This window comes from Lissotriton vulgaris, chromosome 8 (assembly GCF_964263255.1).
Source record: "Lissotriton vulgaris chromosome 8, aLisVul1.2, whole genome shotgun sequence".
Lineage (NCBI taxonomy): Eukaryota > Metazoa > Chordata > Amphibia > Caudata > Salamandridae > Lissotriton > Lissotriton vulgaris.
In genome coordinates, this window is record NC_141696.1 from 47,987,576 (window position 1) to 48,004,622 (window position 17,047).

At 44.1% G+C, this 17,047-nt stretch overlaps 1 protein-coding gene across 1 annotated transcript in view; it reads right to left on the minus strand.

The window, feature by feature from the left end:
- Positions 1-17,047, minus strand: part of LOC147693352 (transient receptor potential cation channel subfamily M member 2-like) — a 3,804,886-nt gene that overhangs the window by 2,064,179 nt on the left and 1,723,660 nt on the right. The window contains exon 18 of the mRNA XM_086935946.1: positions 8,201-8,319. Within this exon, the coding sequence (XP_086792072.1) occupies positions 8,201-8,319 (119 nt within the window). The remainder of the gene's footprint in view (positions 1-8,200; positions 8,320-17,047) is intronic.

Below are 17,047 nucleotides of genomic sequence, written 5' to 3' on the forward strand. Positions count from 1 at the left end.
AATGTACTCATACAGCCTATTTATTTAACTTTCACCTATACGTACTGTTGTGTACCTTCAGATCGAAGACTTCAATGTTTGCCAAGACGCTCTGTGATAATAGTGCCTTGTTCTGATCAGCATCCGTTTAAAAAAAATTTCGGAGCAGGACCTTATGGAAAAATTAAAGGACACCATATGCTAGTAATTGTATGACTTTATACTAGAGATTTGTTATAACTAATGGTGATTAGCAGACTTTGTGTGATTACCTTCATCTACTTGCTCAATCCTTTTCAATTGGTGCAGAGGAGCCACCGTTACTTGGTATCTTGGGATATTGAATTTTGCGGCTTTTCTGTGATTCCTTTTTTCAATTGGAATCTTTAAAGGAAAAAATGATACTGGCAATGTATCTAGGCTGTTTGTCATAGTTTTCTGCCTATGTGGTTGTAATATGAATTACTTACCAGAAAGGAAGCAATTTATTATTCCATTTAGTACCCCCTTCTGTTGGATACTCTAAGGGTCACTTGTTAGGAGATTTTTTCTCTCTGTTGGGTAAATATATAAAACATATTACAAGGATGTTTAGGCCCATGGTTCATACCTTATTTACATTTTTTAGATCTACTGGGCTTTTTTACTGTGTGAGTCTCTAGTGCTTTTAGTTTGGTCACGTTTACTAAACATGGTATCTTTGGGTAGAATGCCCAGAGGTGTGGCTCTCCCGCTCGTAGGGATCCAATTGATTGTTATTATACGAGTGTCCTCTTAAGCTACGAGACCCCCGTGTAGTCGGTTTAAGGTGTTAAGACCTTCGATAGTTATTATTGAGTCGAGGATCCCACCCCACCGTCGATTAATTATAAAGCCCCTGCCAAAACATGTAATACACTTATTATTCTTTTTAAAAAATTCCCCATTAGATCTATGAGGCTCCCGCTCGTTATTCGGCAATTTATAGCCTTTCGATTCAAAAAGACGGACGAAACGCCATTGTTTGACATACCTGGGCTTAGAATTACGGCCTCCTTGCTCCTCTGTCACCGGATTTCCATATTGATGGAAATGTCTTCTGCTTCCGGTTTTATGCTGCCTCTGATCTTGTTAACCCGGAAGTGCATTGCCGGCATTTTTAAATCCCGATTTGTATTGCTGGATGTAATAAGTATTCGTGGGTGCCCTTAATATAAGAAATTAATAATTTGCGACGTTTTGAATTCGTAGACTTGCTATTTTACTGATGGAAACCCGGCTCGTAAATTTTTGCCGGACAAGAATATAAAAAATTTTTTTGTATTTGTTTTTTGGGCTAAAAAAAGGGGGGCACCTGCAAATACATGTCGATTTTCAGTATATTAAAAATTGCCCACATTTCGTTCTCCATGGTTCCTTCTTCTACGGCCGCCGTTTTTATTAGACTTTGGCCGCCATTTTAAATTGGGATGCGGTTCTCGTGTGTTCAGATAACACTGTTGTAGAGTATTTACACTAACCTACTTCTTGCTCAGTCACGGGTCCTAAGCGATCTTATTTGTCTCCCCGCACCTTATCGCTTTGGTGTTACATGACAAAGAGAATTTTTTAAAACAGTGCTACTAATGCTATATCGGGCGTGTTTCTCAAATTTGGGTGCCTGGTTTTAACACCTAGTGTTTTGTAATTACTGCCTACCCTAGGCTATAGAAGGAGCTTTTGGCACTTAACCATTGCACCGTATAGATACCTGTAACTGGAATATTACATTTCATGACATATTAGCTCACCATCATACAGTACAATTTACAGTTAACATCTTGATTATTCAGTATGCTATACATGATTCATAGACAAAACATTTGGCATTGTTATAAACGCGCATTTCATACAATCAATATATTATTTGGTATGTTGTACATCCTCTATAGAAAAACATTTACATTGTTATATGAGCGTATTTAGTACAGTCAATATATACTATAGTGATTGACTTGTTTTGAATTGGCACATCTTATTTTTGTCATTACATGCAGGCCATTTCTCGATACTAAAAGGAGTGTCTGTTATGCATACAATGATTTTTAACATTCTGTCTTAAAGAAGTCTTTCCCAGTCCTCCTTGTTGTTTAAGCCTGTTCTGAAACTATTAAACAGGGACATAAAGAACTGTTCTCTCTTTTTTCTTTTCGTTTGTGTATTCCCTCCTCTCAGGCTTTGATGTACTACTTCTAACCCACACCACTTTAGGTCGTCAAGGCTATGGTTGTGGGTCACCCAGTGATCTACGAGGGGTGCAGTTTTCTTTTTTGTCCTGATTGCGGATTTGTGCTCTGTAATTCGGGTTTTCACCATTAGTTATAACAAATCTCTAGTATAAAGTCATACAATTACTAGCATATGGTGTCCTTTAATTTTTCCATAAGGTCCTGCTCCGAAATTTTTTTTAAACGGATGCTGATCAGAACAAGGCACTATTATCACAGAGCGTCTTGGCAAACATTGAAGTCTTCGATCTGAAGGTACACAACAGTACGTATAGGTGAAAGTTAAATAAATAGGCTGTATGAGTACATTCAGAGCCTTTCTAAAATGTAAGAACAAGCTTGGAGACAACGCTAAGCAGGGTAAAGAATGTATTTGCAACTTATATTAAGAGTCTTAGTTGACAAAACAAAATGGCAGATATACAACCATAGAGTAGGTAGATAATGAATTTTTAGCAATGCACAGGAATAAGTTTCTAAAATATGTCGTTCTATTTGCAGATTTTGGTGTACCATAGTCAAAAAAACGTCCTGAAGAAGGTGAAAACTATTGTAGCAATCACCGAAACGCCGCGGCAACTTTTGTCTTTTTTGACTTCTGGTGATTATGTATACTATGTTATGTGCAATTTATAAATTCACTGTTTTTATTGTTTTTAAGGTTTTTAATATTAGAGTGTAACCCTGCATGGGAGGTACCCAATAAATTTCTCTATATATTTTTATAACACATTTTAGATCTATTTGTTTTTTCCTGTGCCATTTAAGACCATGAAGTTTAGAATCAATGTTTAGATACCCCTGTCTCCTTTAAAAGAGTTTATCTGGAACTCTCATTGACTGTCGCAAATATTCAATTTGAGGGTCAAATTATGTTGACCATCTAACACACAGGGTTTTGTCAAACTTTTCTAGTTTCTGCAAAACAGGTACTCTCCCAGGGGTGAAGGGACATCACCTACAACCTACAACTTGCTGGAGAAGAAGGGGATCTGCCTAAAGGCCTGCCTGCATATAGAGGAATGGAGAGTGTCTGACCCTGCAGTAGAAAACACTGTCCAGAACGAGAAACCCAGAATTAACCTGGGGTGTGAGACACCCTGAAGCAGCTGACTGTGAAAAGAAGTGAAGGTGATCCTGACCTTAATACTGCAGGGCTCTCTGGGCTGTTGAGTTCTGATCTTTGGCCTCCCACGCTACCTCTCTCAGAACTCTGTGACTGCCTGCCCTTGTTAACCAGAGAGCCAAGTGGCTCTCTTTTCAGAACCATAGCAGGATGAATCCCACAAAACCAGTTAGTCTACTCTATGTGTGATGTCTGATGTACACTGAAGTTGTTTTAAATAATAATCATGCAAGTGGTAAGTTTACTCATGGGAGGGGTTCATAGAGGTTTGGGGGTTCTGATCAGAACATAACTTCCACCAGTGACAATGCCTGGCCTCCCACTGAAGGCGTGCAAGGGCATCACATTTGTTCAGAATGGATCCTAGTAATCCGTCAATGAAGAAGGGCAGAAGACCTGGGGGGAAACAAAGTAACAATAGCTTCTGTTGAATATAGGAGAATGTGAATGCTGAATGGAGCAGCAATCACAATGACAACAAATTACTTGTTGCCTACTGTGAATATCCACAACATTTGATTGGCTGATTCAGGAAATGACTAACAGTCCTTTTAACCAACATCTCCAGAGGGCACTCTCAAAAGATTCAATGATTGAAGACAGTCAATAAACTCATTTTGTGTATATGTGTGATGTGTAGCAACATGAGGCCTTCAGATAACTGCCCTGTTAAGCCAAAAAGACAGTACAGTTAGCAGGTGCAATGTTATGCCCCTTGTATGGCCAATGGTATTCCAACTTGTACATGGCACACATTTAGGACACTGACTTAAGTGTGTTTCATTTTGAACTTAGCCATGACAAAGAAGGGTGTATTCTAGATAGTATTCCAGAACAGACTTCTCAAAAACAAAATATGATTGAAACCAGAAGGGGCACAAATGTATGGCAACACAAGAAGCAACCTATGCGTTAGGTAAATGCCACAATGCTAGAAGTATACTAGCATGATTTGAGCAAAACACCCTACCTACTCTTTGATAGTGTGAAAGCCAGGATACAACCAGGCATCTAGGTTTGAAGATCAGCCACTTAGTCACTAGATGACATATCCTCCTCGATGCAGATAGAGAAGAAAAACTTAAGAACACACACCTAATTGGCCAACAGCACATGTTTATCTGTAATATGGATGAGGGCCTTGAGTACCACGTTCGACATTTTAGGTGGCAAAGCGTCTCTCTGAAGATGGTGAAAATGCTAAAAGGATGGACTCAACTCCAAGTCTGTATTGAAACTAGTACAGTAAACTCCACCCCATTCCCAGGACAACAACCCACCTTCTGAATCAGTACCTTATTGCATGCCATCCTCAATCCCCACAGGCCTAGCCATGCCCAGGATCAAAAGACCAAGAGGCAAGATGTGCACTTTACAAATACCATATGAATTCACAGCTGGAGAACTGACTGCAGCATGTCTTCAGTTTACCAATGCAAAAACAATAATTGATGGACAGAATGCTGAACAATTTAAAACATTCACCACAATACAGAGATCTGGGCCTAAATCCATCATTTTTTTTCTCCCTACACCATTCCTGTCAGATTTGACATAGCGGCACCTGCCTCACATAGAAGGGAACTACAACTCCCATGATCCTAGCTGGGAGGAGGTACTTAGGTGAACGAGCGCAATGATCGGTGTGCGTATTTCGTTTGTTTCCTGGTTCTCAGCTTCAGAGTCGGAAGCTCAGCCTTCCATTTGGATTTGCTCGCCTTCCTGGAGTATTCTGTTCCCGTCTATGGGCGTGTTGGAGTGCAGCAGGAGTCTTATGACTTTCAGGAAGGTAGGATTCATTTCCTTGCTTCAGAGCGTGTTCATGGCTTTCACACGCTGCCGCTTCTTTGATTTTTTTTGGGTTTGTCAGTTTCCAAGATTAAAAGCGGAGCGCGGTGGTGTATTTAACCACGCGCTGCCGTTCTACTTTAGTGACATTTTGTTATAGCTTCTTGAAGTGAAGAGGAGCGCAGTGGTGGTCGCAACCACTACCTGCCGTGTTCACTTCTTTTGAAGGCACTGGTATTGATTAAAAGCGGATCGCGGTGGTGTATATAACCACGCACTGCCGTTTTCCTTATGGTGACATTTGGCTATAACTTCTTGTAGTGAAGCAGAGCTCAGTGGTGGTCACAACTACGCGCTGCCATGTTCCCTTCTTTTGAAGGAATTGGTATTGATTAAAAACGGAGCGCGGTGGTGTATTCAAATACGTGCTGCCGTTTTCCTTATGGTGACATTTGGCTTTAGCTTCTTGAAGTGAAGCGGAACGCAGTGGTGGTCGCAACCACGCGTTGCCGTGTGCACTTCTGTATTAAGCACTGGACTAGGTATAAGAAGGGGAGCGAGGTGGAGGTCGAAACCAGGTGTTGCCGTGTTCTTTCTGATACTTGGGAAAAGAGAAAGGAGATAACATGTTGGTGATAAGAACCACATGTAAGCATATTTATTTTTTAGTTGCATTTCTTTTCTTTAATCATTTAACACATTGTGCATTGCGGTGTGTGTAATTCGCACTGCAGACTGGATAACAATGGGGAAAGGTTAATCCTTCTGGGACAAAATTATACAGAAAACCTATTATTCAATAAGGCCTGCAGGAAGTCATATGGTATATGTGGTTATAAACAAACTTGGTTGTTTGAAAATGGCTATGTGATGTATGCTCATGTGTACTCTTTATTCTTCTAGGTTACTTATATGATCAGTAATCATTCGTGGAAGCGTATCTCATTGATGCCGGTGTTCAGTTCTACATCAGGTATACAGGACTTTTAGTGCGATCACACAAGAGTAGCCATTGAATTCCATGCACTGTTTATATTATTGTCTGTTGTTATTTCAGGTTTCCTTCCCTGCTGTTCCTTCCCTTTCCTTTCCCTCGCCTGATTGTTCGAATACTCTGTGCATCTTACTCAGGGTGTTGGTAACGTCAGGAGGTGGACCCTTACTTGCGGCAACCAGATTCTGCAGAGCATATCCTGACAATTCCAGTTTAAACCCAGCCATGTGCAAATCAGTCTTGACCCTGCTCCTCATTGGAACAGTCCAGCCCGAAGTGGCAGGCCAGGTCCTCCTTGAACCAAAAACTAGCATTCTGGGACCGGTTTCGGGGTACCACCCCCTCATCACCCAGGCCATTTTGACTTCATTGGCATGCAGAGCACGGGACCTACGTTTAGGTATACCTGTCCAACTCAGGGGACAAATGCAAACAGAACAATTGATGAACAGAATGCTGAACAAGATAAAACATCCACCACAGTGCAGAGATCTGGGCCTAAATCCATTGGTTTTTTCTCCCCATGCCAGTCCAGGTCTAAAACCCAGCCATGTACAAATCAGTCTTGACTCTGCTCCCCATGGGAACATTCCAGCCCGAACTGCCAGGCCAGGTGCTCAACAGATGACAAACAAGCATCTTGGGAACGGTTTCTGAGTATCACCCCTCATCGGCCAGGCTAGCTTGACTCAAGTGGCATGGAGGGCACGGGACCCATGTCTGGGCATACCTGTCCCATTCGGGGTGACAAATACAAAAATAATAATTGACGGATGGGATGCTGAACAATGTCAAACGTTCACCCAGTACAGAGATCTGGGCCTTAATCCATAGTTTTTTTTTCTCCCAATGACATTCCAGTTTAAATCCAGTCATATACAAATTAGTCTTGACACTACTCCCCATGGCAACAGTCCAGCCCAACTTGCCAGGCCAGGTCCTCCCTGGACCAGAAACTAGCATACTGGGACCAGTTTCGGGGTATCACTCGTCATCAGCCAGGCTAGCTTGAAATCGGTCCCAGGATACTAGTTTCTGGTTCAGGGAGAACCTGGCTTGGCAGTTAAGGCTGGACTGTTCCCATGAAGGATGGGTCAAGACTGATTTGCATTTGGCTGGGTCTAAACTAGGAAAGCATGGTGAGAAAAAGAACAATGGATTTAACCCAGAACTCTTGACTGGGGGTGAATGTTTGATTTGTTCCACATTCCGTCCAACATTTCAGTGTCTTTTGTTTTCTAGCCCTAAGTGCTCCAGGTATGCCCAGATCTGGGTCTCAGGCTCACTTTGCCACTGCATTCAAACAAGCTGGCTGATGAGGGGTAATAGCCCAAAACTGGTCCCAGGATTCTTGTTTCTGATCCAAGGAGAACCTGGATTGGCAGTTCTGACTGGACTGATCCCATGAGGAGCAGGGTCAAGACTGATTTGCGTATAAACTGGGGTGGCATGGTGAGCAAAAGAACAATGGATTTAACACAGATGTCCTGACTTGGAGTATAAGTTTAATTTGTTCTGCGTTCCATACATGATTTGTGTGTCTTTTGCTTTTTCGCCCTAAGTGCTCTGTGCATGCCCAGACTTGGGTCCCAGACTCAGTGTGCAACTGGATTTAATATAGCCTAGCTGATGAGGTGTGATACCCAGAAACCGGTCCCTGGATGCTTGTTTCTGGTGCAAGGAGTACCTGGCTTGGCAGTTCGGGATGGACTGTTCCCATGAGGAGAAGGGTCAAGACTGATTTGCATATGGCTCTAAACCGTGGTGGTGTAATGTGCAAAAGAATGATGGATTTAACCCAGATCTCTTGACTGGGGGTGAATGTTTGATTTGGTCCACATTTCGTTCATTATTTGTGTGTCATTTGCTTTTAGTTTACCAATGGCAGAAAGTGGTATAGGCTGCTTTAAAGTGTCACGTTGTTGACACTGCAAGGCATTGTCAAGCATCTTAGTTACTCTGGAAATCACTCCAGTGCACTGGACAGGTTGTGGACCATGCTATATAAGACACTTCTAAATAAAATAAATGTACTGTCTAGGTCAGGGAAGCAACAACGATACCAACCTGCAGACTACGCCGACTGTGAAGAGACTAATTGCCACAACATCCACCTGGTTCCAGAAGTTGGTGATGTATATTCTGCCTTTAGCCAAAAATTTCAAATGTTTATGGTCGTTGAGGAGCTACCAAAAACAAAAATATTCTGTTTTAATGCTTCTATAAGTTTGATCTTTGGAATAGTTTGAATCTATGTAATATCAGTCTTTCTTCAATACTGTAATGCGCTCTGACACCCCTGTGGTATGCTAATTAAGTCTGTATGACAGAACCGCGCATGCATTTACTCCGCATGCATTTATAACAAAGTCACTACCTGACTGCAACATTGCCATTTGTTACTTTAGCATGCAAGCCATAACAACGACTTGCTTTAGGGGGCCCTGGAGTTTGAAATAGTATAAAATACTATTCCAACTCAAGCTTGTGCAACAGTAGGGAAGGTGTTGGACTTAAAAATCCAACACCAGTCCAACAATGTGCCCCCTCACCAAGTCGCTCTAACAACTTGCGTGGTAGAGTAACATATGGTAACGTCTCAGTCAGGGTATTGACTTTACTGCAAAGGTAGGTCGTTGTAAAGACTGAAGGGTAAAGGATATTTACCGCGAATTAATAAATAACATTCTGCTCAACAATATCATGAGAACATTGCTAAGCATCACAAACCCTTGAACCAATTACATGACGAAGAAAGAGGCGCTGTACTGGCCTCTGCTCCTTTCCCAATTTATAGGTGAACCTCCTCCTGCATAAGTACTCATGGCCAGCCAGGTGAAACATTAGCCTACCTCAGCACTGCTATCACCATCACCATGATCCAACCCTAAGCAGATGGCTCACAATCTAAAGGAATCTGCCACACTCGTTATGACACCCAAAAGTACAGCTTGGAACTATGTGAACTAAATGTACGTTGTGAAAAAGTAATTTTCCTAACGCCAAATTCAATCCTAACATAGACCTTACTTTTGGTGCCACCCGCAACACTGACCCCTTTAAAAAGGGGCTATAATCATGCTCAAAATATGTAATACGAATAACCATGGATCATTGAGGGATGTTTTTCTACTGCAGATTGTGGCCTCATATGATACTTATTTCAAAGAGCACAGAAGAAGAAACTGTTACTTACCTGTAATCCTTGTGCTCCTCCATTGAAATCTTCATTATAGTCAAATGCACTAAACTGTGCCACCGCCAAGCAGAATACCAGAGCACTTTTACAAAATACTTGCAAACTTTTCTTTTGAAAAGACAATACAAAACAAGGTATTTTTGACAATTGACAATTAGTCTTAAAATTAGGATTTTTCTCAGTTTAGTAGTAGTAAAGTTAGGAATCCTAACTTTAGGACTCCTAAATGCCTTCTGTGAATACCGAAAGTCTTAAAATTAGGAATTTTCTCAGTTTAGGAGTAGTAAAGTTAGGAATCCTAACTTTAGGAATCCTAAACTGAAAAAAAATCTAATTTTAAGACTTTTGGTATTCACAGAAGGCATTTAGGAGTCCTAACTTTACTACTCCTAAACTGAGAAAAATCCTAATTTTAAGACTTTCGGTATTCACAGAAGACTCCTCACTTCTGTGAATACTGAAATGAGTAAGTGCCTTCTATGAATACCAAAATGGTAGTAAGTTTAGGATTTTGTCTTAAGTTAGTTCTGTGAATCTGGCCGTAGGATTACAAGTTATTCCTGCTCCTCCAAGGGATTTTAATTTATAGCCATAAACACTGAACAGAGTAGCAGGCCCATCCCAAAAATGGCAGAATAAGTTAAAGGACAAATACAGAACTGCACTATGAAAAAGATTCCCTAAAAAAGCTTGGTCCACTTTGTCTTCTGCCCTGGGATCTGAATCAAGAGGAAAATGTCTTGTAAAAGGTATGTAAGATGCTCCAAGAAACTGCTATACGTATGTAAGCAATGGAGACATTTCAAAGAAAAGATGCAGTAGACTGTGTACTGTTGGAAAGTGGGGTTTTGGTTGGGGCAAATGTAGGTCTGCCACTGGCAATAAAGCCACTAATACATGGTAGGACTGAGCATAGGTCTTAGAAAATTATTCCTATGCTCAACCCTTGGTAACGTGGCTGCGAGCAGACAGGCTTAACTTCAAAGACAGGTATGTAAAGCATTTAAAAACACAATTTCAGTAAATAATTAAGACACCACACATAATCAAAATTCAACACCAATTTATAAAAATAGGAAATATTTGTATCTTTAAAATGACACCAAAACGACAAAAATCCAATGTAAGGAACCGGAGATATGAATTTTCAAAGATTTAATAAAATATAGCACTTAGAAGATTATAGCACCATATTGTGATACCTGTTCGGGATAGACCAGGCCAAAGTCAAAGTGCAGGCCGGGCGCTGGAGCCCTGAGCGGCTACAGCTCACGGCAGGTCCCGGTCTCAGTTTCTACCTTCACACTTAGAAACTTTTCTGGAGCTTTTCTTCACCAGGCCCGTTGAAGCTCCCAGGAGTCCGGATTTGTTGAGGGTTCAGCGGCCTGACTTGTGACGAGGTCCCGGTCATCTTCCCTGGAACGGACATGGACAATTTCTCAAGATCGCTTCAGAGGGGCAACCCAGGTATACAGGCCGGCATGCGATGGAAGGCAGGCGGCTTGGCTTTTGCGATTGCTCCTGGTCACCTTTTCTATGAGCGGATTTGGTCCAAAGTTCTCCAAACTTCTTGAACTTCTTCCTAAAGTTCCTCAAGGGGTCCAAAAGTGTCTCAAATTCACTGCAAGGGTCTGGAAGCTCCAAGATGGTCCTTGAAAGTTGAGGTCTTCACTTCCCACAATCCACTGGTAAAAAACCCTTACAAATCCACTGATGGTTCTCCAAGGTGTAGATTTAGTTGGTGATTTTCCAGATGAGCTCTTTTATCCTGTAGCTTTCAGGGAGTCCACTCTTTAGTTCTTTTCCAGCAAGATAATCCACAGAGCTGTAGATTCAGATGGTGCAGTCTTCAGAGGTCAGGCCTTAGAAATCTTTGCACAGAAAAACTTCTCAACAGGGCACTTCTTGCTTTAGTAAGGTTCAAGCAGCAGATCTGGAGGTCTCTGCCGCTTTCAGATACTTATTCGTAGTTCTCTGGGTCAAGCAGGAGGTCACTTATGACCAATGAGAGCAGGGTAACTCCTCCAATATATGACCACATCCTGTAGAGGGTGGCAATATTTTATCCAAGAGTTCATCAAATCTTCCAAATCCATAATGGCTGATTTTCCAGCAAGGAGGCAAGAGCTGGCTAAACACACCCCTAGGATGGCTAGTTTAGTTAGACTCTCCCCCCTGCATCTGCTCATGCCTTCCTTAATCCTACCATTTGCCTAAGGTGGGATTTGATTTTCAGAGCTGTAAATGTCACAGGTCTCTACTCTCCTCTTTGAAGAACATAGTTTACAATTTCTGGCCTGGCATTCCTATGGAACAGCACACTGCCCTGCCAGCATAGCTAGTTAGCCCAAGGGGATCTTTATGACCTCTTCAAGGAAGCCTGACTAATCCACTTAACACTGACCAATCAGGACAGACCACTGGAAGGCTGAATTTGGACTTACAAACAAGAAAGTCCTATAACTTCTTGTATGTACAGTATTGGAGAAATTCAACAATATGATATTGTTGGATTTAATAATACCATTCTGGGAAGTCTTTGAATGGCATTTTTAGCCCTCTCCTACCAAGAGTTATTAATCAATAACTTCCTACCATGTTAACCTATGTAATAGGGGATTTGCAATGGGAAACATTACTTAGGCCATTTTTCCAGCACCAGGACTTACAAAAAACATATTTCATAAGAACTTGTCTTATATGTACAAGAACCCCACCCCATGTGCAACTAGGGGAGACTTTAGATGTTCTGAATCTGTAGAAATATTGCAGATTCAATCTACACAGTGATCCTAGCATCAAAGTCTAATTTGAGCAGCACTTTACCAATATGTGGGGAGTGAAATGTGAAATGTCACTTTACCCATACATATAGAAAACTCATTTTATAAGGGTGTACCTTAGAAATTCATGCCCACCCCTGGCAACCAGGGCTGCTTTTAAACTGACCTCAGGCTTCAACAGTGCACTCATACAAGTGCAAAAAGAGCTGCTGGCCTCTAAAATGCCATGCCCTAGGGTACTAGGGCCTTCTAGGTAGTTTCAATCCCCCTACCCTAATATATACTAGGGGCCTATAGAGTAGGTCATGCCAATCACAGGGGTACCCCACCATACCATTGTGTACCCTAGTGTATGTAGGTGTTTTAACTGTATTTTAATGTGTCTCTTTCAGCATAGCACCGGCCCTGGGCCTGGTCAGGCAGAGCCCAGGGTCAGTCAGAGTCGGTTACCACCAGTATCAGTCAGCAAAACGTTAGGAGGTGCCCAGGGCACAGGATGACTTTGCAACATGTACCCCTTGTAAAAACGCTCTGGATTTAAAAAACAATGTTCTATTGTGTTAGAACTTGGGTTTGTGGTTGGCAGAGGTAGAAACCCTTCCCGAGCATGAACAACAATCCTAACCAAGATAAGTCAGATACACACCATAAATTAACCTTTGCTCACCCTCTAGTAGCTTGGGACAGAGGAGGGAGGCTTAACTTAAGAGGCAATGTGAAAGGGGCGTGGCTAATATGGTAGCGAGAGCGGTCGCACAGCTCTAAGCTCTGCTCTTCAACCACCGGCAAAATCCTGATTTCCCATAGCCTGGCTGAATACCTCTTGTGGAAACTGCACCAGAAGGTTTCTTGCACGGACTCCTGCTTGCTACGGAATTGTCGGCTGTCGGGTGTAGCAGCCCGGGCCCGAATCCTACCTGCACTGTTGCAGCGCCTCTGAGGCCCGGCAGCCCCAAACAGAGACGTGACAACGCGCACACGTCTTGCCACCCGGCTTCAGACGGGGCCGGTAACCAATCTCAATCCCGCTGTTTAATCGCCAGGACCTGCCTCGGGACATACCTGCCCCACATCTAAATACGAGATATGGTGTTGGGGGCATTTTATCGTAGCGTAGACACGTTAGGCTACGCGGCCTATATACACAACAGCTCACCCTGCGACGAGGGAACCTCTGCAGAACGGGAGCCAGCTGGGTTGCCACAAACTCTCCCCTGAGAAGGTGTGTGCATAGCTAGGACCCTTTCTGATCACTGCGCTAGACAGGGCTGCCCGGACCTAGGTCTCCTCCCCCCAGAAAACACACATGGGTGCCCCATCTGGATCACGCGCTCCTCAACACTGTCCCTTTATACCTCCCACTAAGGATCACAGGGGAGGTCAACGTGACAGACTCTTGGGACAAACCTGAAGCCTGCGCGAGCTGGAGGCGAGGAGGCAGGGGGGAAGTGCCTGCACACATACAGGAACTCAGGCCTGGTGGGTCTGAACCTATTGCTGATATTAAACGGGAGTGGTGATCCCTTGAGGGCTTCTGCGGCTGTGTATGTAATGGTGGCCTACAGCATGAGACAACCTGCTACTAGCATGCCGCGCACCCCCAATTTATCTGCACCCCACAAGTGAGCTGCTCCTAATCCATAGGTTCTTTCAACCCTTTGTGAGGAAACTTGGACTGGTGTCTGGCCCCTTGCCCCCTACGGACAGTGTGATGCGTAAACCTAGAGCAGAAACGTCTCAGGCGCCACCTCTAGAAGAAGCGTCGGCACCCCTGGACACGAGGAGTGTGGACCATCCGGGTCCCTCTGCTCTGAGAGACTGCAATGACCATTCACACTAGGTATGGGCGGAAAATCCGTTCCGCTCGCTGATTTTGCGGATTTTCGGGAAATCCGCAATCCGCGAGATTCGTGAATCTCCCGCAAAATCCGCAAATCCGCGAGCAGCGGATTTTGCTCGCACTACTCGCACTGTTTGCGTGAGTTCGCGGCTTCCCAGTACAACTTCGCGCCCCGCGAATAAGTGCTAAATTGCAGAAATACGATCTTAGCAAAACTGAAACTACTTGCCAGGTTCAAAAGTTCACGCTCATCATTAGTAGCCATTTCCTGTAGTGCTTCCTGAGGGGCCCCTCCAGAGTTCAGTTGCCAGTTGCAACTATTATGTGACCCTGCTCTGAACCTCAGAATAGTTACACATATGCCACAAAGGTCCTGAATTACAGCTAAGGGAGACAAGCAGGAGCCAGGCTGGAAGTTAAAATCCATTAATCAGCCCCTAATTCATTATTGTCAGTTGGGGCAGGGCAGGTGTTGTAACTAATTTTGCAACAATGAAAGCACTTAGCAAGTGCAAAAGATCACTAATCAGGGCGCACTAAGGAAGCAGGTGCCAGCTAAAAAAATATTCTGTGACACATTAATCAGCCCCAAATTAATTCAGGTCACTTGAGGCAGGGAAGGTGTGCTTTGCTTTGCCGAAAATAATGTACACTGGACAACCAGAGGGTGTGGTGATGAAACAGAGGGTGGCATGGGTGGGCCAGAGGGTGGCATGAGTAGTCAGAGAGTGGCAGTGGTGACAGAGAGTGGCAGTGATGAAGAAGAGTGTCCCAAACAGGCTGGACACGTAGAAACAACAAGTTCGCAAAACTTGCGACCCGACAGGTAAGTTCGCAAATTGCGAAATTGTAAAAACCCTCGCGAACTGGCAGAAACACGGGCGAACACAAAAAAAAAAATCCGCAAATTCGCGGGAATTCGCGGATTTTGCGGATTGCGAGTTTGCAAATCCGCAAAATTCGCGAACGCGAGATCCGCAAAATTCGCCCATGCTTAATTCACACCACTTTGATGAGCTTCTGGCGGCAATACTCGACAGCAGAACTACCCTGGGCATGAAGATTGACTTGCTGAGCATAGATATGGGGTACCTACCGGAAGATCACCAGAAACTGAAGGGCAAAGTGGAAGATTCCGAATCCACATTGGCGTTGTTGCGCCCCACTGTGACAGCGGCAACCACTCAATTGCAATCCCTTCAGCAGGAGATGGACTACCTAAAGGCACGCGTGGAGGACATGGACGGGCGCTCAGGACAAAACAATGCACGTATCGAGGGCCTCCCAGAACGAGCAGAGGGCCCCAATATGGAACTCTATCTAGAGAAATGGTTCTCCCAAGACATTCTACAGGGTAAGATGTCGAAGTCCTTCTCTACTGAACGGGCACACAGGGTGCCGAGGGGCTCTCCTCGCCCGGGTGCCTTTCCCAAACCAACTGTCGCTAGATTTTTTAACTAATGTGACAGAGACCACATACTGCAAGTTACTCGCACCAGGGGCCCTTGACAAGTCAGCAAATTCACGGTCCACATCTACCCAGACTATACTCTATCAGTGCAACACGACCGTTCCTCCTATCTGGAGGTCAAGAAATGCCTGAGGGACCATGACATCCAGTACTCCCTCCAATACCCAGCACACCTTCGCATTCGCTATGAGGAGAGCACAGTTTTCTGTAATACGCCTGAGGATGCATGAACCTGGATTGATCAGCAGGGCCTCCAACACTAGCAACGGACTCTTCCCAGTCCTGGACACTAGTCAAGCCACGTAGGGACCGCGGCAGGGGCCGTATGCGTCACCCAACAAAAGTACAGTCAGCCGAGGAGCGAGCACAAGCCATCAGAACAGCAGAGCACATAAGCACCCCCACACCCTCCCTCAGATTGGACTCGGACTCCGACAAGTCCATGGATCGGACAGTCCCCATCACGGCCTTGCAACTTGAGGTGTTGTCGGGGACGGCCCGCCCTCACTCCACAAACCACAGATGCACTGGGCTGAACGTTCCAGACACTATGCAGTCCTCTGTTACAATGACTGGACAGTCTGCACATGTGTGCCAGGAGCCAGGCTGACTCATGGAAGGCGGTACAGTCACTATCCACCAGCGCTGATACACTCTCCCCAACAAGCGATAAGTAGCTGATACAGCATGCTTTTGATTCTTATTTAGGTTTTTCTTTATATATTTCATTGCTTATTAGATCTACATTTTAGTGCGAATAGCCCAGTGCCCGTTGGCAAGGGGGCCTGGCGTGGGTAGTTAGGAACTCTTTATTCATATGTCCATCTCTTTGTCTGCCTGCATTCAGTGGCAAAGGTGGATTTGAATAAGGCCTACATATAATTTGTCAATACTGTTTGGGAGGGTCATGGGGGGTGGGGGCTGACAGCTAGTGGCAAGTTCCACGCCGGACTCCTTTTTTTGCATTTAAGTAAATGTCAGTTGGAGACTATGTTTTATTGACCTGGAATTTGAGGGGCTTGGTGGGATGTGCTAAACGCCACAAAGTATAGCAATATTTGTGCAACCATGGGGTCATGTTTGCACTGTTACAAGAGACACATTTCACTGCACAAACACTTGCATCACTCCACAAACACTAGAGGGGCACGATACTGGGCACTACGTACTCGGGATATGCCCAGGGTGTGCTTATTTGGGTTACACCGGGGACCCCACTGCAGTTTACACTCCAGGGTAGATACGCAAGGCCGCTTTGTTATCATGGAAGGCCTTCTGAATGGGTCCCCGATGGCATTGGTATCTCTGTATGCCCCGAACTTGGGCCAGTCCACCTTCTTACAAACACTCACACCATCCCTACTTACGATCCCACTGCCCCTATGTACTGGGGTGGTGAATTTAATGGGTTAAAAGCTCTTGATCTAGACCGTTCCTGCCCTCCCCTCCCGGGTTGCACCACCTATTATGCTGTCACAACATATGTCGGAATGGGTATCCAACATGCAGATGCACGATGTATGGTTTCGAATCCATCCCCAGACAAGCACTTATTCGCATTACTCAGCGATGTGTGACTTATATACACAAATAGATATTGTATTCTGCTCGGAAAATGCTC